The sequence below is a fragment of the Aythya fuligula genome, chromosome 2, assembly GCF_009819795.1.
Source record: "Aythya fuligula isolate bAytFul2 chromosome 2, bAytFul2.pri, whole genome shotgun sequence".
In the NCBI taxonomy this organism is placed as follows: domain Eukaryota; kingdom Metazoa; phylum Chordata; class Aves; order Anseriformes; family Anatidae; genus Aythya; species Aythya fuligula.
Window position 1 is genome coordinate 135,445,839 of NC_045560.1, and position 25,580 is coordinate 135,471,418.

General features: G+C 40.2%; 1 protein-coding gene across 2 annotated transcripts; it reads right to left on the bottom strand.

The window, feature by feature from the left end:
* Positions 1-271: 271 nt before the first annotated feature.
* Positions 272-24,393, bottom strand: VIRMA (vir like m6A methyltransferase associated). Of its 2 annotated transcripts, none has more exons than XM_032181930.1 (24): positions 24,328-24,393; positions 21,719-21,834; positions 21,392-21,478; positions 20,940-20,988; positions 20,115-20,283; positions 19,060-19,182; positions 18,207-18,491; positions 16,357-17,506; positions 14,863-15,354; positions 13,959-14,113; positions 12,465-12,547; positions 11,284-11,377; positions 10,601-11,145; positions 9,811-10,046; positions 8,830-9,082; positions 7,390-7,607; positions 5,734-5,866; positions 4,787-4,939; positions 4,239-4,399; positions 3,887-3,983; positions 2,776-2,942; positions 2,279-2,610; positions 1,238-1,381; positions 272-783 (listed from the first exon to the last, which is right to left on the bottom strand). In XM_032181930.1, the coding sequence occupies exons 1-24, from the start codon at positions 24,388-24,390 to the stop codon at positions 626-628; spliced, it is 5,463 nt and encodes a 1,820-aa protein (XP_032037821.1). In that variant the 5' UTR covers positions 24,391-24,393; the 3' UTR covers positions 272-625. The 2 variants fall into 2 exon arrangements, with proteins under 2 accessions (XP_032037821.1, XP_032037820.1); XM_032181929.1 differs by having other exon boundaries at positions 16,357-17,509.
* Between the last annotated feature and the right edge of the window lie 1,187 nt (positions 24,394-25,580).

Genomic DNA, 25,580 nt, shown 5'->3' on the forward strand with positions numbered 1-25,580 from the left:
GGAACAAGATCTTACCCACGTATCTACTCATGTTACCAAAAGCATACAACAAAACCCATATAAATTACAGTTATGTTTGCGTTCTTTCACAGATTGATTCATTTCAGTCAATCTTCTATCACCTGCTACTTCAACTGCTCTCAGACGTACCTCAACCATTAACAACTGAGACTGGCTAAAACAAGGGCTAGTGGCTCTAAACCTGAGAGAAAAAAAACTAGAATTGCCTTACATAGATTTTTTTTTTTAATTTTCTTGCAGTAATAAGTCACACACAAAACACCTGTACCTTTCTTTTGGCACAATGATTTTTTTTTTTTTTTAAAAAGTCCTTCAAGTCAACTCAACGAGGTTCTTTACTGAATGTTGTCTACTGTCCACAAAAAAAAAAAATTAAAACATTATTTCAAAAGGAACAAAAAAAAAATATACAATTGTACACAAAAAAGTCTTGGATTTTATTGAAATTTCAAGTCTTGTATCAAACAAAAACTCTTCTTCAGACAAAAATATTCTCTTGGTGTCCTCCGGATCCCACCAACTCTGAATTGGTCCTTTAGTGCCTCCGTTTTCTTTGTCATCTCACAGAAGTCCACGTGGTTGGGCTGTTCCGTTAGGTCTCATTTTATCGCGTGAAGGAACGCACATGCCGACCTCTTCCACTGCCTCCACTAACAAACTTCCCTCTTGAGCCACCACTGCTACTACTATTAGCACTTGTCCAAGATGGTCCAATTCCTCCCCGGCCTCTGGAAGCACGATCGCGAGGACTCGGTCGGTAGCCTTAAAGCAAAGAAAAGTATACTCAGTTGGAAAAAAAAAAAAAAAAAAAGCCTAGGCGTAGCAGGCGCTGTGAAAGCATAAGAAACGAAATCAAGACGAGACACGAACTGGGTCTGTTTTCTCCTTTCAATTTTCACCTTTCTTTTAGGCAAGCGCTTTTGTTTTGATTGGCTCTGTAACTACCGCGTAGCTACGAAGACAACTGAACTGCGAAAAACCGACTGCAAAATTAAGATTCTGCGCTCAAGCGTTCAATTCAGCAAGTCTTACGGCTTACAGGACAGTTCTTACGACAGTACGGGTTTGACAGTCTCAGTGACAACTGTTCATATATGCTTAAAGCATTTGCTGAATTTCAAGGTGTCTGCAGCATCCTTGCACGGTTTCATTTGTAAAGCAAAAATGAAATTCAAGGAATTTTCTATAGTTCGATGCCCATATGAATACCATGTACCTGCGGAACTTAATGGTCTCAGTGGTGGCAGTGGACCCCTGTTAAAATTGCTTTGACCACCTCTACTGTCATTGTAGGTTCCTCTGGGCGTACTCTGGGCGCTCCAACTTGAGCCTCGAGCGCCTTCACGGCGACTGTAATTTCCTAGATATGGGGAGAGAAAAAACGCACGCTCTTGAGCAAATCTTTTTTTTTTTTTTTTTTTTCCATTTTAATCCTTTGTGACACTCAGGGTGGGTAAACGTAGCATTTACATAACTCAGACAGATAACGCTACTCTGCATCAACTTACCCTCACTATTTTAACTCAAAGTGTAAGTTATTTTCCCCTGATCCTGTGCATAGTACAATATGTACCTTTCAGACACGAAGTCTAAAAAAGATTCACATTGTCTAGTGTACTAAGATAGACCCCTATACTTTAAGGTAAATAATCCTACACCTTACCTTAAAGTATATATAGCAGCGTTTGTGGTAAAGTAAATCCTAGTATGTATAACTTTTATAAATTAAAATATTTGGTTTCCACTGTGCAGATTTGTCTTAACTGCCAGATGGAAAGGAAAGGAATGCAACCTTGTCCGTATATGAAAAAACTTAGCACTCTGTAACCAGAATCTCCAGGTTCAATCAAACTGCGCCTTGCTCCTGTCAGAATCTTCCATCCTTTTATTCAAGCCCCATTTAAATCCAGAGATGGATTTTGAGGTTTGATTTCAGGAACCACCACATCAAAAATGGTAGAGAAGGCTTTGCATTGTCAGTGTACGACTGCATCTGTGAAACACTCCAACAGTTGCTATACACAAAACCGTGACATCAGAAAGAAAACAGCTAACTCTTTGTAAGAGAGAAGAGTTTAGTTCAATTCCACAGCACACGAGAGAACCTTTTTAGTGCCAAACAACTTCTTTCCTTCCCAGATACACTGGGACCAAAACATCGCATGCCGGGGTGATTAATTACTGGAATATCAGGCTAGCATTACTGAAGCATTTTAAGCATTCAGTTACTACAGCTCTGATAGAAGAGCAAACGTACCTTTTGAAGCAGGTGGGGTAAAGAACCTGTTCTGGCTGTGAAAAGCTCCCCGTCCTCCACGATTCCCTGAGAAGCCACCACGTGAAGAAATCTTCTGGGACACTTTCGGTGGCCTTTTGGCTGGTGGTATCCCGTCCGGAGTGACGACTTCTTTGCTCTCCGCAGCAACAAAATCATCCACGTGCATGGAGGGCGGCCTGCTGGTGTTCTGCTTCCTCTGACGGAAGATATCATGCGGTCGGATTCCTTGTCCAAATCCTCCCCTGCCTCTTCCTCTCGGTGGCGGCACAACGTGAGCTCTCTTTGCAGGCTCTATGTATTCAGATTTCCCACTGTCGTGACAAACCACAGTTTATTTAATTAACAGAAAAACTTATTCTTTCTGAAAGTCAAATATTCTTCATATTGGAGACACCATTTAAAAGGTATTCAACATTTTGGGAATATACAAAAAAGTGCTAAACATACTAATTATTTACTCATTAAACTCATCTTACCTTGAAGTTATGAAGGTCTCATGCTTGTGCTTGCCAAGTTTGAAACCTTTTGTGGTTTTTGTCCGGCCAGGGGATGATGGTTCTGACAAAAACGACCTCTCCAACTCAGCTTGCAAATCGAAGTCACTGCAGCCCTTCTCCGACAGCTCGATTAAGTCAACTTTCACCTGCAGTAACAGACAGTGTTTTATCACAACAATCATCACTAGCACCTCTGAAGAAGAAAACATGCTGCACCAGGATGGATGAGATTCAGCAAGGGTCCCAAACCTACTCTGGAGGTCCTCCTGCTAGAGGATCCTCTCCCTTTTAATGCAGTAGTGTGGCTCAATTAAAAACAGCAGAAATTAAACAAAAAGAGCAGCAAAACTGCAGCAAAATTGTCTTAAAGATTCTAAGTTAAGGGCTAAACTTCCAAGTTTGAATGCCTGTCTCATCACTAAATGACTTACGGTAAAGCACTCTTAAGCTACAGTCCCAGAAATTTATCAGTGCTGCTTTTATATGGGAATGAACAGTTTGGGTTTTGCTTAAAAAAAATAAAATAAAAAAGTGTCTTTGCAATATTAAAAAGTAAAACTAAAAAAGGAAGGCAATGAAGTCAACAGAAAGTAACCAAGCTAAGGCATTAACAGCTTAGTTTTTAAAAAAAGTTATTTGTGAAAAATTTGTGCATGTAGTTCCTTTTTTTTTTTTACTGTCTTTTTTTTTCCACCTTTGTCACGTCAGAGCAAAGATTTTGAAACAGAGGATAACTATCAGGCTGTTCGAATATTGCTCCAAGGACAGAAGATGAGCAAGGAAAAGAGAAGATAAATCCTATTCCTTGTTTAAGCTTAACACAAATTACTGAGAAGACCCAGCAGCAACACAAAAGCAGGTTAGGACTGATGCAACAACTTCGACTCCCTCCTACAGAGGGCTACAGAAGGTGCCAATTCTTTGGCTACTTCCATGTGAACTTGGGAGGCGTTTGATGACAACCTTTAACAAATGCCAGCCCCCCTGTATCTGGGTCAATTTACAGGGGTGAGCAAAGGAAACAACGCTACTAGCTCAGGTTAACCCTGATATTTAAATCCCCTTCAATAACGTTGATGAAGCCCCTTACCATATCCAGTTCAGTCTCTATTTCTTCAGCCTGGAAGGGTGAGAACCACATGGGCTTCAGCTGGTCGTCCATCACATCTGCCAACACGTAGGTAGTCCTGCAATGAGACAGATGTCTGATGCCTGTGGGATTATGAACTACGGCCAAATGCAAGCACGAGCAGCACCACGAAACCTAGGGGAAATATTGCTTCCCATATCCTTGATAGTTTTATGGAATTAAATACACTGGGATTAGTAGGGAGTAGCAATAGCTCTTCTATTGAGATCCTATTTGTAATATAAAATGCATAAATGATTGCATGCTATTAAATAAATCACAGGCTGTACGCCCACACATTTATCTGCTTTACCTGTTGTTAAACAAATTCTGAAGAGAGTCTGGTGCAGAAAGAAGAGGCTCCACATCTTGGTCACTCAGGGGACAAGAATCACCTGCTGATTCCAGCATTTGCCTGACGCCAACGATGTTGTCCAGCAAGGATTCAAGGCCATCGTCTTCCTTAGAACGATCCTAAGTTAACACATTACAAGACAGAATTTGTTCCCCTCCTCAAAAAAAAATGTTTTTGATAATTATTTATAAAAATACTACATGAAACAGGATTCCTCGTCCTTTATTACAATAACAGTCTTCTCAGCAGTAGCCAGTGCTCTCTCTTTTGTGCATTTGCTGCCTTTTATCACACAGCTGTCTATGCTTTTATGGTGTGTAAATACTCCCAGCACAAGGGGATCCCAACCCTACCTGAAGCCTCTTAAAACAACAGCAACAGCTATTCCCAATTCTGCAAGGTATGCTACAGAAACACACTCATCGAGAAGCAATGGTCTACATTGTTCTAAAATCAGAGGCAGATACCAGATTGCAATGTGAACCCGATTATCCAAAAACTTTTACCATAACATGTTTCTCCAGATCAAGCAGTAGGTTTTCTGGGGTTTCCTCCTTGCTCTGCAGAAGATGTTTTAACTCCGCGGTGGTCAGACCCAGCGTTCTGCCTGGGTGAGATCCATCTACTTCCATCAAGCTCCCGTCATCTCCACAGCATCCCTGGAAAACATGAGGGGTGGGAAATAAGTAGATATTTATTATACTTCTGGATGGCAAACCCCTTAGAACTCAAACAAATTAGAGAAACCAAAGGAAGCAAATTTATTCTTCATATAATGCAAATTATTTTTAATTAAGTCCATTTCCACAGGCTAGTTCAAATGCTTCATCAAGATGAATCTAATCCTTTCCCATATAAGCTGAGGTTTGTATCAGAGAACTAACATTATTTTAAACATCTTTCTATACTACTTGTTAGTAGTTCTTGTATACTACTGCATTTTATTTATGTCATACTTTCTATGCTACATAGCAATACAGCTACTCTAACACATCCCCATCAAACCAGAACCTGGATGCAGCAGCACACTATTCGCCTAGGAAAGTCAGTACAACTAATTCATAGTTTCACCAATTACACAAATATATTTTCTGTGCAGAGCTGCCACTTGGAATACTTGCTAGGGTCTTTTTTTTTTTTTGTATTGCCAGTGTGACTTCTCGAAATACTTCATTTGTAGCTTGAAAATAAATAACTGCACTTTTCTCCTCAAGAATCATTATGCCATTTTCTCCTGCTGAAAGCTTGCTTTCATTTATTAAACATATGTTCTGCCCAGCTTTCACAGATTTCATTACGAAATGAAGATGGCACTACCACTACTCATAGAAAAGCCAGACACTGCAGTCTAAATAGTCACCTGCTTTCTGAGATCATAGTTCCCAAACGCATGTCACCCTGCAATTTCAGAGCAATGCAGCTGAGTTTGTCTAACTATTCCATACTCACTCACCAGTGTGTCCGAGTTCAGAAGCTGTCGCATAAAATCCAAGAAAGAAGAGGCCAGCTCCCCCGTGTCTTTGCTGAAACTGGTGATTACTCGCTTTAATACAGTGTACAGAGCACTGCTGTGTTTTCTTAGGGAGCTGTTTTGTCATAAAAAGAGAAAAATACTTTTTTAGTGCATACATTGTGACCACCCCGCTGTAACTTCTTATAAGAAAACATATATTGCAAAACAAGTTTGGTACAATTAATAATTATGAAATTGGGGTTTGATTACAAAGCTGGAACTTCATTGCTTTCTCTCTATCCTACTGTTCTCACCAGGGCTGTCTGCAGATATTTCAGCCTGCACACAGCTACACGCACTACAACAGTATCTCAAAAACCTGCCTGAAATTGCACTTCCACCTTGTGGGGGAAAGGCAGGAGTACAGAAGCTTTGGCTCACACAACTGCCTTGTGTATCAAGCAGGACTGTGCTTGCAGTTTCACTGCATCCCACAATGCCCAACTGCAGCAGCAAAACCAGAAACATAATCAAAAACGGCAAGGCCATGCACTGAAGCTGACAGATAGACACATGGGAGTCCCAGAAACCACAGCATCTTTAACCTACTTATTTTTCATCTACAGGCTGTGTAGCTTGTTGAAGTCTAAGCAGCACAGCTCTGTAACATCCCTTAGGAAAGTGTCCTGAGCAGCCTTTTATTAGCAAGGCTTCAGATGCTACCTCTCTCTTTTTGGGAACCTCGCACTCTTCTTGCCTCTCTGCACCTCACTTTTGGTGGGCAGAAATGGGTCCAAATATAGGACAGGGAAAAGTGCCAAAACAATGTACTACTGTCCCTGTGTGTATATGTTCTCTTTAAAGGGAGAGGACTTAATAGAAATAGTTAAAAATCCCCATTTCAAAAGCCCTAATTGCCTGGTGGTTAAAACACTCTGGGGAAGTTTTTTCATCCAAACTGAATTCCCTTAAAACAGAGGAAAAAATGTACAGCTCTTCAATGTCTCAGATGATAGCTGTATCTATTTACTCAAAAGGAAAGGACACCAGCACTGGATCTCATTCCAATCCTCCTGCCTTGGGGTGGGAGGAAATGGAAGACAACCTTTTTTTTTCCCCCCCAATGCTTTATCTGCTTCTTAAAAGAAAGCGCTCCTGTGTGCCCACTACAGAAATGATTCATAAGTAAAATCTCAAGTGAAAGAGAAAAAAAATAAAGAAAAACACAGGAAAAACACAAACACCTGAGTATAACACTGAAGCCTCAGAACAGAAATGAGAGTTCAGATGCCTTGTCTTCAGCATTTCCTGCTAGATAGAGTGATCTCCTACTTAGTATGCTGCATGCAACAGATTCCACTAAGAGATATTGATACTTTTTGTAAGGAAAGAGAAAAGAGCTTCAGCACTTTTTCTTTACAGTGACCAAAGAGTGAACTCTGTGTTTAGAAACTGTTTTATACTAGAAATATGATCACTTGGTTATTAAAAATAAGTGTTCTTCCCAATGTTATTCTTCTGCATTTTAAACAGTAAAGTTTTAGGGATTCTCACTAAATGTTGTCACTCTAGCATCTGTCTTTCCAGACATCTGATTTCACACTGCAGAAGTTTTAAATACCTCTAAGTTGTCAGAGATACCTTACAATACCGTACCTCTTTAAGTGATAGAAGCCGTAGTCGTGCTCTGTAAGGAACATCATTGTTCGGATGCAGGTCAGCAGACAACTGTAACTGCTCTCAGAATTGGTTAATGTTTCCATTAAGCTGTCACAAATCAACGGCAGCAGATCCTTGTTTGGTAAGGAATTGGAGAGCTGCTCTAATTCTGACACAGAGCCTTCTGATGAACTTGGCAAAATGAGGGCAATATCCTACAAGAAGTGATTATTACACACACAGTAAGATAGACATAGCTGCGTCTGACACACCAGCAATAAGCATAAACCATACATCATGTCAGCAACACTAGGTTCTTTCACTACCCCTTTACCACCTTATTCAAGCATTTGACAGTTATTACTGACACTAACACACTAATCCAGTGTATCCTTTTTAATTTGGTTCTGTCAAGGGTTACAAACCATTACTGATTTTTCAAAACAAAAGCTTCAAAGGGTGAGAAGTGATGGCAAAGACACAACTAAATGCCAGAGTAACTGAAGAGAATCCTATCTCTGCATTCAGTTCCTTGCTTATGGAGCCAAACCTTCCCTTAATCTCAAAACATTCATCCAAATTCAGAGGTTTTAAGCAATACCTAAGAAGTTGAAGATCTACTATCCCCTTCATATTTTATGTGGCATAAAACAAGATGGACTTTCACAATGAATTTGCATAGGCAAAGAGCTCGTTTATATAAACGGCTGACTGATCTCTGCCGACCAGTGCTCAACCATTGTTTGTATAAATGCATTAAATCAAAAAAAAAAAAATCATGCAAGTAGTAAGATAATTAATGATGTAAATATATTGAAGAAAACTGAGAAAACACCTGGGCTCGTCCATTAATCAGTTTTCAGGTAATATTTCCTACTCTGTTCTAGTAGACCGTGTTTTGTTGTAATTTTCCTGTGTGATTTGTTTGTTTTTGTCTTTGTTTTTAACTGTGGCAGCAGCTTATCATCCATTACTTCAGATTTGCAACACATGTTTAAAAGGTTTCAGTTAGACAGCTGAGACCCAGATATTTATTCAATTGAGCAAAAGCTGAATAGTGACAGCATAAGTTTTACCAGTGGCCCACGTTACAAAATCTCCCCGGGAGGAGGAGAAATGACATTCCTCAGCTGAGAGGACAGACAGTCTACATGCCAATCAGCCCACGGTCTCTAATGAGCTATCAGAACAGCGCACACAGCATAAAAGAGATTTCATAAACTTAAAGATTTATGTTCAAGAACAAAAAGACTGGCAGCAAGTCCGCCAGAGCAGCCAACCATACACAATTTCTTACTTTTTGTATTTTAAAAATGTTGGATTTTTCCCCCTCCAGGGAAAGAAACAAACGAACAAAAACAGGCACCTAAGAATAACCTAATTTAAGGTTTTGCCCAGAAGTGTCAACACACAATGTGCATTAAATATATAAAATACCTGATCGCAGAGGGACTGCAGAAGAGAGGTTACATATTCAGCACTCTGTTGATGAGTGACGTTGTCTCCAGCTGACCGCATTAGAGCCAAGAGCTCCTGGAACACTTCTGCATACTTCTCATCACCTTTGGTAGTTCCGTTGATAAGATGCAGAATAGCCAATTTACAAGCTTTGTTTGAAGCCAGGGCATCCAATAAAGCAAGCAGTCGAGTGGTTTGTCCAGTGTATTGTTTCTCTTTTTCTTCTGTGTTGCTGAAAGGATATTAATGCACATTGAATACATAGGAAAAGCTGCTCTAAAATTACCTAAAAAGCTATAAAAATAATTTTAAACAAACACCTAATGTATGTAAACTTACACTTTCATGTACTTTTTAAAAGCTGTTTAACTTTCACTAACCATCTTTCTGTTGCATCATAAATTATCTATGCATTTAACACACTACTGCATCTAATTATATGTAGATAAATATGCTTTTAAAGAGTTATCTAATTATATGTGAATAAACAGGATTTTAAATAAACAATACTCATTGCTTCAATGTCCTCTGACATGGCAGTCTTCAGCTTCCTCCAGCTTACAAATATCTACATTTCCCTGTTCCTGTTTCACTGGGACTTCACTGCAAATCCCAGTTATATAAACTCTACCTCTACAGATACTAGGTCAACTTTTATTATTTATTTCAAACAAGTCTTGTAGCAGCTCACTGAGTAGATAAGGCTTCGTAGGGACAACCTGAAAAAAGCCTTCTTAAAATACTTTCCATAATGTGAAACTGAATACCTGTATGACATGGTTTATTGGCAACATCAAGCAGTATCAGGACATGGTATAGAGAACTGGACTGAGAATTCATTCTGTTCATAACATAAGTAGAATTTCTCAATGTATTTTTCTCCTGCTAAATCTCCTGCACAGAACCTGGGCGAATTTAATATTCCATTAAAGAAATCTTTGCAATAGGAAGCCAAAATACCTTTGCAGGTCTTCTACAATCAGGTCCAACACAGTCCTCATGATGAGAAGAGCAGTGGGTGAAGCCAAGTCACACAGCTGAACACAAATACGTCTCAACATGTGCTGAATAGGCTGGCAAGAAGAACCAGAGAACGATCTAACTATCTCTTGGATCAGCTTGGCTTGAACGTGAAGATGCATGCTCCACAGCTTCCTGGTGTTAAGTGCCACTGCAATATCATGTGGCTCGATTACCTGCGGGAACAGAAGAACAGGAGGTTTTTCCCTTCTACTTTTATCATAAAAACTGAATTCCACAAGGTATAAACAAATACTAAGCACTAATACTGCCCTCATCAGAAACATGCAATGCCATTTTCATTAGTATCACTAAATGACAGGGCACAGTTCCACAAATCAGGTATTCCTAACTCCTTTGGGAGCATGAGTTGTCACATCTTTCATGCTTAAAGATCACAAATTCAAGATCCATGCCTTAATAAACTGAGAGTTTGGCATTCAGGGTTAAATTCAGAGGTTTCCTAGCCAACCATTTGAGTAATACAACATAAATCTAGATAATCTGACAAGGGACAGAAGAACACGACTGTTAAAAAAAATCCTCCATATAAGAATTTTTTTTCCATCAGAAACATATTTCCAAAGAATCTATGTGAATATAAATGCTTTACAAAAATTTTAATCCACCCTTTCATGTATTTGTTCTTTCTACAACTCAGAAAATGGTCAAAAGTGGTCTAAGGGTTATGCATAACAAAAATCCTTTAAGTAGTAAATCTAAATTATACCTGAGTTGTCTGCATGGGCAGTGGAAGAGGCAAGAGTTCTGAAAGCAGTATGAGTCCAGAGAAAAAACCCTCCGGAATTCTCAAAATCGAGGAGAGAACTTCCTTCAGCATTAAAGACCAAGTATTGTTTGCCAGAGTTTCTTCTGAAATGGTAAGTTTTTCATTAACGCCCTGCGTAAAAGTCAGCAGGATGTCAACGATGTCATTCTGAATTTTCTGCTCATCGCTATCTAAGCGGCCCGAGAGCGGGATAGAACACAGGAGCATGTGTAAAGAGACGAGCGCCGACGGGACGCGCATGTCCTTGAACTCAAAGGATCCACCCCGCAGGAGTTCTGTCAGCATGGTTTTCAGGAGCGTCAGCGTACAGCGGGCCATGGAAATCGTCGTGACTCTGTGAAGGGTGGTGCCCATGTTGACGTGGAGCCGCCAAGGCTGAATGAGGATGCTGTTCAGCTTCTGCAGCACCCGGATGAAGGTGTCCATTCCCTCGGAAGAGAAGAGCTGAATAACTGCAAGGTTCCATTTCAGGTCTTTCTGTTGACCTGTACAGAAAAAGAAACAAACGTCTCTGTATGTCTAATTCCTTCTGGGAAATCACAGTTACACTTGGAACATTTTTAAGTAAGAAACTCAGAAAATTGAGATTTCTACGCTGAACAGTACAAGTACATTTACCGTACCTTCTACCATAGGTGGCGGACACGCTACATGACACAGGACACGAAGGGCCGTAGGAAGGCCAACTCCATCCGGGGTCATCAAACTGTCAATATTCTTAAAAACAAAATTCAAATAATCAAAGTGTATTACAAGGAAGGGCTTTATGACAAATACATTATTAGCTTAATGGCTATTCTTTCATTCCAGTCGGACTATCAGATTGTTAATCAAACCAAGATGCTTAATTACACAGACAAGCAAATCATAGAATAGAATCATAGAATATCCTGAGTTGGAAGGGACCCTTAAGGATCATCAAGTCCAACTCTTGACACCGCACAGGTCTACCCAAAAGTTCAGACCATGTGACTAAGTGCACATTTAACATAACTTACAGAAGACTCATTTTACTGCCACCCATTCTCTACTTTTTTTTTTTTTTTTTTTTTTTTGGGGAAAAAAAGGTCCACTACACACTAATTCTGATAATCTGCAGCTATCCAAAGAGCTCTAAAGAGACTACAGGACCAACATATCAACAAGTCCACCAGAACAAGCCTTGGAAAGTGAGTTATGGACAAAATGCAATTAGTGTTTAAAATATATCAATGCATTATATAGCTACATACATAAATACACATACATTCATGCCTTTATCATTCACTGACTAATATCAGCCTCTGTTGAAGGGAGTGGAAGCATTTCAGTGGTATCTATTGAAGCAAAGAAGCATCCTCTGGGAGCTAACTTCAGGAGAAAGCAGTTGGAAGCCCCTTTCAGATTTTCTGTTGAAGAAGTATCCTGTATTCAGCCTTGCTAACTAAAGCTGCAAGATGAAGATCTGCTGCCTGCTCAACACAGCTGGAAGAACAACTTGTCTCTGCCTGCAGAATTACTGCCCAAGATCTGGCAGCTGAGAACTCAAGCTCCTATGTTGATCCCTCTTCAGGCTAATAATCTCTTGGCCCTAGGATCCCAGGGGGTTCCCCTAGGTTTTGTACTCAGTTACCTGCAGTTTTGTTTCAATATGTATAATTGAGAGCAAGAACTGGCTTAGATTGTAAGCTTTAATAAACACATCTATTTTAGATAATATTTTTAAATACGTTAGTACGTACATAAGATAAAATAACAAAGCTACAAAAAAGCATAAGCCTACGGAGCCCAACCAAAAGATAGCATCTATCTGTATTTTACTAACCTGTTTGATATACTCAATGAGATTTGGAATACAGTTTATTTCAAACCTAAGATTTTTCAAAGGTTCAAGCCACTTGCTGAGCTCTGCAGGGAGAAAAAAAGATTACCCATAATTAATCAAATAACTTGTCAGTACATCTATGAACATAAAACCTTATGCAGTGAAAAAATGCACTTAATTTACACAAAGGGTACTAAGTCCAGGTATGAAATCCATGAGGCATACATTGTAGCTGAAAAGCATCAACAAAAGCAAGACTTCAGAACAGCAGGTACACTTCACATACATGGACAAAGTTTTTCTCAAGTCAACCGGAACACAACACAAATAACAAGCTGAAAATTATATCTATAATTAAATATTTTCTAAAAGGCAGTAAGGGTCCCACTGTCCAATAAATACAAAGCCATTAAGAACACGGACACATTCTCCTTAGGTTATCTGTAATAGGTTACTACAAACTGAAAATGAACATCCTATTAAATGCCCAAATGTATCCAGTACCTGCACCAGTAAGACCTATCCTCTCTGGAAGTCTTTACACATTAACATTTTCTCTCTCAGTCCAGAATAACCTGAACGTCCCAAGCTTTGGGAGAAGAGATTTCAAGTTTCAAAACCTGTTATTTCTGAAAACAGGCAGAATAACGGGAAGGTTCAGAGGTTGAATGGCTACGAATCAACTACTATTCTCAGCTTGATTTCATGATTTAATAAACCAGTTCTCACTTCTCATGAAATAGTCTGATCAGATGAGGTGAAAAGAAATAAAAGAATGGCAGAAGGGGAAATTAAACTAAATTTTTGACGAATTATGAATTCTGTTGGAGCATTTAAGTTTTGGGAGAAACTGCTGGCACACGTACACACATCAGTGAAGCAGCGCAGAGCACAGCCCTGCAGCTTCAGGTCTGGGTGCCAGAATGGTCGCCAGCGGGCTCTCTCTGATCTGCTCCATTCCAAATGATCTGGGTCTGACGTGCGAGTCAACACAAAGGAAGAAATAACCCAAATCACAACTTGGAAGTCAAAAGATTTAGTAACAGAGACCCAATCGTTCCATGCCAGTTGGCCCAGCTGCCAGGAAACAGTCCCAGGAATATTTATTAGTATATACATAAGCCTACATCACCAAGGAAAACAAAAGCAAGAGTCTGCTTGCTAACTAGTTAGCCCATTTTTACTGAAATTTGCTCTCCTAAGTTATTTTCAACACAGAAACCATTTCAAACTTCCTGTAATTATCCAAAATTCATGGTAGTTATTATTGCTTGAAAAATAATTTAACTATACAGAATTTCCTATTTAACTCTCATTAACAGGGGGAAAAAACTGCACATCATCTCTGTGACTCAACTAATCAGATGCAGCTGGAAAAGGAATTTCATTATATACATTAGCCAAACCAGATGATTGTGAAGTGCCAATTACCCACATATAAAAGGTTTCTCCCATACATTCCAACAATTCAGCTGATAATGACACATGCCCTACCTTGCAATTTGGTGTTATTTTCGTCTGCCTTACAAAGCTTCAGCAAAGGCGCCGAGTGCTGCTCCAGCATTTGGACATCACTGGAAGACTGAACCACCAGCAGAACCAGGATGCAGGCGTAGTTGTAAGCAACTGACTTCTTAGACTTCGAGTCTCTGGAACAATGATAAGAATTTCCTTTAGATCTCAGCTAATGCAACTGGGTATTTCTTACATTTTCATTCTCTGACACCTAGAAATCTACCTACAGAACTTACACCTTCAGCAAGGCTTTCCCCATATGGTTATTAAAAAAAAATAACAATCTCCTGTGCTTTTCGAGAAGTGAAAGCTTTCATTTACATTTATTTATCATCCACAAGAGACCTGAGTACTGACTAGAGTCAACTAGCCAACAGATCTTCCCATAACTTTGTTTCCATTTTTAAAATCTTGCTTTAAAAGCCCTGCTACCTGAAGTAGTAAGACTGCCTGTCCAGAAAAAAACTGCTTTTAACACATACAAGAACTTCATAAACTGAGAGATTCCCAGCCCTGAATAGCGTGCAGCATCTGGTTTTCCCAGCCAAATCTTCTGCTCGTTTCAAGATGAAGTCTTATACTTTAATGAAAAATGCCTACTAACTGAATTTTTTCATACAAATGAATGTGTGACCTGTATCACAACACCTTTGTGGATGACCCCGACAAATTCTGGGCATTAAATAGTTAGTTGATCACAACTGAGAGGCTTGATTTCCAATAATACTGTCCTATTTAAGATTTTTTTTTTTTAAAGAAGGTATTATTTAAAAAGATCACAGTCTAAAAGAACATAAATTTTTAGATATACTATTTTTGAATGTATTTGTAAAAGGTAGGTACTTTTAAATGTAAAAACCTTAAGGATGCAAATATAAGTTACCCTAAAGCTTCTTTGGAATAGTACTCCATTAAAGTGATAAGACTTTGGAGGTTTTTCTCCAGGCTGAAGACGTGAGCCACGGCAGATCTTCCCACAGGGTTAAAGGTGATCAAGTAAAGGTTGTGAAGCGTTCCCAAGAGATCCGAATGGTCGGTTTCCTCGCTGGCTGTGCACCGCTGGAAGTGGCAAAACAATTCTGAAATGCACTGTAACGTCTGCGTCGAGTGCAGGAGCCACAGGGCAAAGGTGTCCTCGTTTGCACCATCGGACTGGAGGCCTTCCTCTTGATCTGGATCGGAAAACTGACAGAGAGCTCTGATCAGCAGGTTCGTCGCCTCGTACTCGGAAATGAAGAAGAGGAGACCCTTCTGGGACTGCGCCAGGAAGCGCAGGAGGTCGCGTATAGCTTGGAGCACACCCGGGTGCACACCCGTCACTGGGATAGACAGCAGCAAAGTGATGCACTCCAGGAAATGGTGACTGTGAAGATACCTGAAAAAAAAAAAAAAAAAAAAAAAAAAAAAAAAAAAAAAAAAAAGGACAAGGAAATAATCAGTAATATTGCAATCATCTGCCAGCACAGTACAATAATAAAATACAAAATTAACTCAGTGCTTACTGCTCTGTGGACTAAGCAAAATGACTAATTAGGAAGTAGTACAAAATTCTAAGCACACAAAACAGTTGCTGGAATATTTACAGGAAGCAAATCCCCAAACATAAAGTACTGATTACCAAAACCAAGCGTCTACCCCACAAAAACCACACCCTATCTTTTATTAAATTTGCTGCATTTGAACCGTCATTAATAGAGCATTTAAAATGTTTAATGCAGTAAGAAACCAATCATTACCATGCACGTAGGAGGGGATTTGAAGACTGCTTATAGATGCTTCCATTTAGCTGTGACCCTACACTGCTGCTATCAAAGAAAACTGCTAGTTAGCATTTAGAGAAAACACTTTCTAGCCTGAAACTTGCTAACAGAGAAATAACCCAGGGAATCCTTTAAATGGCTGCATGCAGACAGGCCTCAACTCGTCTGCCCACGCTCTGGCACGCTGAGCTCGCTGACAGAACAGCACGCCGGCTTCTGGTTTGCCAGCTCAGCACACAGACAGAGGTAATTCCAGGCTCCTTTTATCCTTATGCACAGACACGTTCTTAGAAGATAAGTGAAAAATGCTTTCCATCCATAACAATTTTCAAATAGGCACTCGTGCAGCACCCAGCACAGCCACCCAGGTCTACGAATGCAACTGAGGAGCTAGCACACTACCAGCAGCAGCAAGAGGTGGACTTTTTGCTATGCACACGGTAGGCTTGACCGAAAGCTAACAACACAGAAGTATATTAAGTATCAAACTCTCTCAAAACAATCCAGAAACTTCCAATAAATACAAGGTAAGACACCTAGAAAAAAGAAATCCCTAGAAATACCTACACCAAGTTGATGGAAATACATTCTGAGAAGTGACCTTGCAAAAACCATACCTGAACAGGACAGGGTAAGGATCATCCCTTTCTGGAGGGCCTGTAATGCGTGCCATGGTTGGGAAAGATTTGACGGGTGGCTGAATCATTGTATGAGGAGCCGTTTCCATCAAATGGAAGATTTCTTCCAGAAGACTCACGAGTTTCTCCACCTCTCCTTCGCTTATGTTGGAAGATTCCAAAAGGTGATCCATATCCATAGGAGCCTCCACATCGTTCTCATACTCTTGGTTGGTTCTGTCAAGCCCTGCCAAGTCCTGGTCCTGTTCTGTCTCCGTGTGGTTAGGCAGAGGAGGCGTGCTCTCGGCTAACTGATCGACCACCTTTTTAATATCCGACAGGATCTCATAGAAGTGACACTTCTGGAGAATTGCAGAGCCAGCAGTGACTACCCTCACAGTCTGATCTAACAAAATGAGTTCAAGGAGTTTCTGATAACCACTTTTTTCATGCACGTCTACGCCACCTCTCAGAAACATTTCCATTCCCTCGGTCGTACTGATAACGCTATCCAGAGCTTTAAAAGCATTAAGCTTCAGGGAGGACGATACATGGTCTGCAAACAACAGCTCAAACAACACATTAATAACTCCCGCCTGCAAGAGTGCCGTTATTCCTTGCGTCCCACATTCCCCTAATGATGACACCAGTTTTGTCCCAGCTTTGAGTTGCCGGACATTCAAAGCGATGGGCTGCTTGAGAGCTACCTGAAGGTTTAAAGCCTGCAGGGTCCAGTCTACCAGCTGGGTTATGTAGTCCTGCTTTGTGTCTTTAACCTGCAGATAGCTCAATCCTTTTACTATTAAACTCGGAATTTCTTCTAATGCAGTCACCCACTTTGCACCCCTTTCCTCTTGATACAACTCCAGCAGTTCAGTTAATTTAACGGAGGCTTCCACTGCCCCTGAGTTTTCTTTTTCCGGGTCTTGGTCCTTTATTTTAGCAACTTCGTTCTCAAATACAGTCTTGTAAGGGCAGCTGAAGTACAAAAGAGGTCCGAGCTCCCTTTCAAAAGGTTCATATGTCACAGGAGGCACAGATGCCAGATCCTCAGGAGTGTACTCAATATCAAAGCTCGGATACTTGAATGTTTCACGTTCCAGATCAGCAATTCCATCTTCATCACTTGAAATCTGCTCGTACCCATCATCTCCTAAAAAGGAAAGGATTCAGTTATGAAATAAAATTAATTACGGATAATCCAATTCATAAATGCTGAGAGGATGCTCAAACTAAATAAGAAGATCTATTTAATAAAAATATTACTGGTTAGAAAACAATCATGTGCTACCATACAAAAACTTTTCTTTCCCCAGCTCTAAGTGAAAGCTCCAGCCAACAGAATATTTTTTGTGACAGGAGAGACATTTAGAAAAACAAAAACATTACTACAAAAATATTGTCCAATTTTCTTGTGATTCTATCTATCATTAAAGATCTAGCTTGAGATTTTGCACAGGCATCAGCAGGAATTTTGAATAATTCAAGATGACAACTACTAACATTATTACATAAACAATTTTATTTGTTAACTGAGAAATAATTTGCTTCTCAACTTTCCTATTTCTTTAAACAGATCAGATAAGAAGATCCAGTGTTCTTTCTTATGCATAAAATCTGTGTTTTCCTGTTTCTTTATAGAAAGTGACAGGAAGATTTACTGTAAGGGAATAAATATTCCTACCGTTCTCCTTGCGAGATGTCAGAAGTATACGTAAGGGACACAATGGTGCACTGACCATTGCAGAATGAGACCCAGTTCTTTACACTCCTAGTCATTGTAATGGTACTGCCTTCAAAATTTAAAGAAGTAAATGATTTTTTACTCAGCTTCTAGTAACTTTACTTACCTTCACCTTCCTCCTCCTCTTCGCCATCTTCTTCATCTTCGTCTTCATCTTCTTCCTCCTCTTCCTCATCAGGAATGCTCTCTACTGTATGTCCATCATCATCTTCCTCCTCCTCCTCCTCCTCAACATCCACATCTTCTTCATCATCTCCTTCTTCTGGTTGATCTTCTTCCACTTCTCCCTCATCAGAATACTGGCTTTCTTGATGAATGGATGTTCTGTCAGGAGAAATGGGCTCAAAGTAATCCTCCCTGTGGTCCACATCATCTTCTTTTTCCCCAACCACTAAAAAAAAAAAAAAAAAATATATATATATACAGAGTTTAAGAAATCAAGAGTACTTCTGTGAAATTGAACGCTCAGTAACATTTTAGAATTTTGCATTACACGTTGTGGAGGTGCAAAAGAACATCTTGAAGAAAATCTCCAAATGTTTTGGCAGAACTCAAGCAACAATCACACAGTTCAGCAAGACTGTAAAGAATTATGTAAGGAGTTTTCAGTGCTTTAGAGATTCCAGAGGACTCAACAGAAGCTGCAAACAGTGATGGAAGGGAAGGACCACAAATAACAGAGGCAACAAAAAACTCATAGAATGAGCAGTATGATCAAGCAGCATAATGATCAGTATGTTAATTGAATGTATCAATTTAAGAGTTGGTAGGTTTAAGAATATCAGTAATTAATTGATATAATTTAAGATATCCAACAGATCTTCTTTCAAATTCCTTCCCTAAAATAGGAATCTGTCCAGCAGGATAACAGAAGACAGGAAACCTCACAATAGGCATCAAAACACAATTCTGACTCCGATAAGCATTGGTGCAGCAGATAAAACACAGCCTGGTTCTACCTGACACTGGCATAGGTTCATCTTCATCGTCGTCAGGAGGAGGAGGGCCTGGAGGTGTCCTTGGTCCCCTAGGTTGTGGTCTTGGAGGACTGCCATTGAACTGGTCTTCTTTCTCTCCATCAGCTACGTTTATTATGAAAATAAAAATTTGCATTCAATAGAATTGCAGGAACAAAAACGGTACGTTTTAGGGTTTTAGTTCTACTTTGGATAAAGGAATACGTTTTCCCAGCTGTTATTTCATCTGTATTTTACCTCTGCAGTACGTGAGGCTGTTTTCTAAAATCACTTTTGATGTAAACAAGAACTACATCAATACATCAATTAGCAAGGTTATTAACACCACAGATGTTTTTAACATAACGATTAAAATTAACATGGTTAATTGCCATTTTTTGGCTTTAGCACTATCTAGCAAGACTATTCCACTACCAATAACAACAGAAGTTACTTAAAAAAAAAAAAAGGGGGGGGGGGGATTATATTTTAATCTACTTCTCTGTTGTAAAATAAGAGGGATTCAAATTTTGCAGCACAATACCTGTACCCTGAAAAATTTTAAATCTAAACCCAAAAGTCTGGTAGAAATCTGCTCACGAACTCCATTCATGGCTATTCTAATGCCAAAATTTTGTGTTTGCAAAGCAAACACTTTTCTGTAATATGCTGTTACATACAAGCCACAAAAGGAAAGCAAATTATGGCTGCAAGTTTCTCTTTCTATGACTTTAATGCTTTTCTAATCTTATTTTTTGTATTATAATCATATAAAATTAATGAGTACACACAGGTTACTGAATTTTGACGATCCTAAGTAATTTGCAATAGAACAATTAATCCACTCCCAATAAAGGACTAGAAAAAGATCTACTCAAAATCATTCATCATAAATCTAAAAGAAAATGCAAAAATATGGACAAAAAGCTAGAAAAATAAGGCCAGTGAAATCTCAGATGTTAAAGAACTGTGTTTTCAAATGCCATAATGTAATTTTGATATCTTTTTTTTTAAAAAAGAAAAAAAAAAAAAAAACTACATCCTCTCACAAGGCTTACCATGTTTTGGGTTTCTCTTCAAACCAGGCTGTTGCTGGGGAGGAGGTGGAGGAGGTGGAGGCGGAGGAGGTGATTCTCTGTCATGACTGATTACTCTGTCAACTGAGCCATATATTGCCAAAGTCAGACAGTTGTACCATCCTCTTAGAACCAATCCATCTGTGTTGACCTGTTGTTTTTTTTTTTTAAAGGAAAGAAAAAGCACTTAAAAACAACACAAGAAAACTTCAAAATAGTTATTTTATATCACTGTATCAGTATCTGCATAAAGGCAAGAACGGAGAAGTGAACATTGAAGGATCTTTCTAACCCGCATTTTGAAAACTAAGGAAACTTTAAACATATCAATCATTACAACCAATAAGTAATCTCTTCCTCCAAAAGCACTCAATTACTTCCAATATGTTTGCTAACTAATACAGCCTACGTGCTTGTATTATACACCCAGTTAGTGGAAAAAAACATTACCATGGGTCACAAACATACTGATCAGAATGAAATAAACCTAAACAGAACTGAGGAGGATGTGCTTCGTTGTGGCCTGCAGCCATAACATTCGGATTCATCTTTGCTCATAAGTAATGGATACCTCTGCTGGCAATCTCAATTAGAATTGTAAAGCAATCAAGTCTTCTACAACTCATGTAATTTATATAGCATCCATAATGGAGACTCTGAAGTCGTATGTATCTGAACTACAGGCAGATTTTATAACAAGAACTTCAACAGTAAATGTTTTACTCAGTTCCAACACACCACATATCACCATGCTTATACGCAAGCGACAGGCATGTAAAAAAGGAGGTTTAAACAGCATTGCATTACCTTTGCATTGGGTCTGAAAATAATTGAAGTATTTTCATCATATTCGAGGCTGTTAAAATTAAAAAAAAAAAAAAAAAAAAAAAAGTAAAACAAAGTTATTTTCCATTAATATAAAGCATGTTTACAGAAATCGCCAATAATAAAATACTGAACAAATACACGCTCCTAAAAACAAGAGTGCAGAACCACTTATTTTCACGTTTCCTCAATACATTTGGGCTCTGTAAGCCTAAAAATAACAGAATTGTCTCATCTTTGAAGCACAAGCCTCTGTCCTCCCAAACAAAGTGGAGCAAAAGGGCAAGGAGAATGCAAACTAGCAAAAGGCAGACCAAACGAGAAAAGTACAAGAGATACAGATTTTCTATTGTGCACGTTCTGCACTCAAAACTTCAACAAGACAAAAAGAAAGGTAGCTAACGAAGTCAAGAAGTAATTGTGAATGTACTTACCTCCCCAGCCTATCAAAAACAGGGGCACTTGGCTTGCTGACATTGTTGAAAAACAAGTCCAGTTGAAATGTATGTGGGGATGTCTCTCTGGAAACAGAACAAAGGCAAAAATTAAACCCATCAAGCTCCTTATCAGAGTAAGTAGGCCTAACAAGGAAAAAGCTTCAAATTTTACTGTTTAAATGGTTCCCCAAAGTAATTACGAGAGCAGCAGACACACAAATGCATTTTACCTTTTTAGACAGGAAGTTCTATGGAAATACACAAGGTGAGAGAAAACTAATAGGATGGTTTTCCTGAACCAGACACCCTGTAGCTTTCACTTACCCATAAGCCCTACTGTCGGGCAAACTTGTGTGAGCTCTCACTCCCGGAGGAATGACACGTACTTCATTTATGTAAACCACACATGGGAAACGAACTACATCTATATTGGTACTTTGCTACAAAACAAAAAAGAAAGAAAACCAATGAAATGTAAAATGGAAGCAACGTAACATATTTACCTATTCTTTATTAACCAAACTAAGGTTGCAATCATAATAAATTATAGAATTCAGTTCTGTAAAAATGTTAAACACTGGTAAACAGAAAAGATTTTTAAACGATCTTCTGGCACTTACTTAAATATTTGACACTTTTTTATAGACAACATTACGGGTTCGTTTACATAATCAGTGATTTGTGCGAATCTTTTAAACAGGAGCAGTTTTTCTTCAACAGAAGGTATGCTGGTAAAGAGAAAAACTGGAACTTAAATTATTGAAAGGAGGACTAAGTATACAGTTCCCTTTTAAATAAACCATATCAGGTTTATTATGAAAAATATTATGAAAAAAAAATGAAAAAAATAATCCGTGTATTCTAATTTTAAAGGTACGTAAATGTTAAATTTCACACCTAATATCAGTAATAATTGTGATACTATAAGTCTGTTCTGCTAGACCTGTACAAAAAAAAACACACACCACGTGACATTTGTTTACTAATTCTGCAACATCTGAAAACCTTTTGAAACTGAGATTTCCGTTTACAACACAGAAACAGCAAATGTAAAGACAGCAGCACTCCTAAAAGCCTGAGCAAACTCGGAAGTAATCGTAAGGTCACTGTGACTTCCTGTGTAGTAACCACCAAACAATTAATGCTGAAAGTCTCCTCTAACTAAATTTGTTTTATTAGGTATATAAAGCGTATGCCCAACTTCAAATATAAAGACTTTCTCAAACAGAAGCTCAGAATCAGGCTTCTCAGCTTCCAGCCAGCAAACTGGATTAGCAAAGACTGCACTAGCAAAATAAAAACAAAAAAAATCTGTATACCAACATCAGTAAAAAATGAAAATTAGAAAAGTTATCGTCAGTAAAAAGTTACAGAACCTTCTTCGTGATTACGAAGCAAAAGAAGCCCCAAAATTATCAGCACAAAACAAGAAGGTACTAAGATTTTTAGAAAGCTATTAACTGAAGAAATAGTCACAAGCAAAGTTCTATGAGGAACACTTCAGCGTGTGCTTTATGACACATATTGCTATAATTTAAGAAAAAATATCTACGCCTGCATCTTTTAGCGCATAAATACAGTATCTTGTCCCAGGGGCTGAGGTGTCTGGTCAGGAAGGCAGAAGAAAAGTAGCCTGTGACAGGAGGCACAACTTCATTAAAGGAATGGGGTGGCTGTAACCCCTGCAGGGTGATGGCTGTGGGAGCTCTCTGCTGTGCCTCTCAGAAAGATTCACCACCTGCAGGACTCAAACTTTGGAGAAAGGCTGCTGCTAAGGAGGCTGTGCCCCCGGCAGCACAGCCCTGGGACAAACTGGTGAAATTATACTGGACTATGCCTTGACCCCCATGCAGCAACTTCATCACAACACAACTGAACCCAATTTCCTCTTTCTCCAGATCATATATTAAAAAAAATATATATATATATATATATATATATGTGGTGGAACTGCAGATGTTAAACTACACAGCTAAGCCAAATAAATAATTTTATTAGAAAACTAAAGGTTACATCTCATGAAGTGCAAGTTCCAAAGCAAGACTGACGATCCATTTAGCTGGAGAATTTTCATAACAGGAAGGTGGCTTTTCTGCAATATGCAAACTGCTTTGTTTTTAATAAAATCTCAGTGTGGTTCTGGTTATGAAAAAGTCATTGGTGAAACTGAAAGTGCCAGAAAAGAGCCTAGAGAATTAAAAAATGTTCAATAAGAGCATGCTCTGTGCTGGAGAAGATGGGGAACAGCTAGTGTGTCCTACCCACTGCTGTCTTAAATTGCAAAAGTAAAAATATATTTGGGGATCCGTAAATGTGGCACTACACAGGATTCCAGAATAACTTCTGGTTTGTTTTTAACCATAGCATTAGCTCTAAATGCTTTGTTTTTGTCCTTGTACCTGTCCATGCATGGATCTGCCTTCAGGTTACCCTAGGATTTATATTCCCCACCTTCACAGCCCCCATCCTCCCTTCTGAAGGGGAAGGAGGACCAGGCCTTGGGCAAACCCTGTTAACACAGCATCTTCGTGGATGCTCAGGCTCCCTGCAGCAAGCTATTTACTCACTTTGGTTATCAGTTATCGAGCCTCACTCGAAATGAAGCATTTATTTATAAAACCTCCCCCTGCTAAGCCGGCTCGAAACGCTCGTTTTGCTCCCGATGCACAAAGCCCAGGGGTCCCTCAAACGCTCCCTAAAACCCCGGGGAAGCAGCAGCAGCAGCTCCTCCCGGCTCCTTCTCCCCCCACAGCCCCACCACACGGAGCCCCCGCACCCCAACCCCATCCCCGACCCCTTCCCCTCTCCTCCCCGTCCCCCAGCCCCGAGCTGCCGGCCGGGAGGAGGCTGAAGAACCCCCCCTGCTCGGCGGGCCCCTTCTCCGGGGCTGTTTTTTCCCTTTTTTCCCCCTCTGCCGTGCCCCGCCGCCTCACCTCGGCGCTCTGGTGCTTGAAGGTGTCGAGGAAGAGGAGCTCTGTGGCGGTGTCCACCGCCATCTTAGCGGCGGCGGGCGGGAAGCGCTTCCGGAGGCCGGGCGAGCGCTTCCCCGGGCAGGGGCCGCCGGGGCCATGACGGGGCGGTCGCGGCCACACGGGGCTGTGGGGAAGGGGACGGGTGGATGAAGTTTGTCCCCTGCTTCTCAGCAGCTGAAATCTTCAGTGTGTCCCCTCACGAGTCACCTCACAAGTCACCTCACAAGTCCCAACCCCACCCCGTTCGCCGGAGCGGGCTGTGTGGGGCTGCGTGAGTTTGGGGTTTGTCCCCATAACAGCAAAGCCCCGTGGTCCTTCAGACAGAGCCTAAGAAACGCAGCATCACTAAACTGCCACCACGCTTCCCTCAGTGGTGCTAATAAAGCCTCATGAGCCCTGCCTTGTGTGTGGAACAGCTTCATGGCATTACGCCTTCTTGTGTGCGCACCAGGAACTGGCGGGGCTCCTCGCTTCAGAGCTTGCTGCTCTCTCGGCACCCCACAGTTTCGCTTGGCACCGGAGGTTGCAGGCCTCCAGGTCGGACCTGGTACGAAAACATTGCATCAGTTCAAGCCAGGGTGTGGTTCCGTGCCTCCGTTTTCCATGCTGAAACTCGCTGGGGAAGGTTGGTCCCCACGCCACGTGCTGGGAGCTGGGTCACGACACGCAGCTCCGCAACCAGTTCTCTTGGTACCGCTGAAGACAGGGTTTGGGGCGCTGCTGAAGCCATTGAAATCATCCTGCTGCCTCCCCATGCTACTTCAACGGATGTGCTTGAAATACTTCAAATCCTTCTGCAGAAACATCAGAGAATTTGGGAATCAAGGGCTCTCGTATACAATACTGGCAGAAGGTTGGCCAGCTTTCAGTCTTGCCCTGAGCTGGGACCCTCCTTTGCCCTGATGGGCAAACAGATATAAACCCCTAAAGTGAAATATAACATTTTTATATGCGTATTAAAAAAAAAAACAAAAACCTGAATTTATATATATTTTGCTGAAGTAACACAATGCCTCACAGATGCTCATGGCACTTGCCACAGCTTATTTTGGTTATGTTCATAGGCCCTGTTTAGACTTTTAGACATGGACATGTTTTGTAGGTGTACTCCAAGCGTGGCACTATGGTCCATACCACAGTCAGGTGGCTTCTCTGGGACAGTAGCACAACTGGAAGAGCTAGAGCCAGTAGTTGCAATGAGTGGCAGGGGAATT

Coding starts and splice junctions, on each gene's coding strand:
- VIRMA (XM_032181929.1), bottom strand. CDS start 24,390: ATGGCGGTGGACACCGCCACAGAGCTCCTCTTCCTCGACACCTTCAAG. Junction 7,608..8,829: donor TGCAGTCCCTCTGCGATCAG/GTATTTTATATA, acceptor CACTTCTTGTAG/GATATTGCCCTCATTTTGCC. Junction 2,611..2,775: donor GAGACCTTCATAACTTCAAG/GTAAGATGAGTT, acceptor TTGTCACGACAG/TGGGAAATCTGAATACATAG.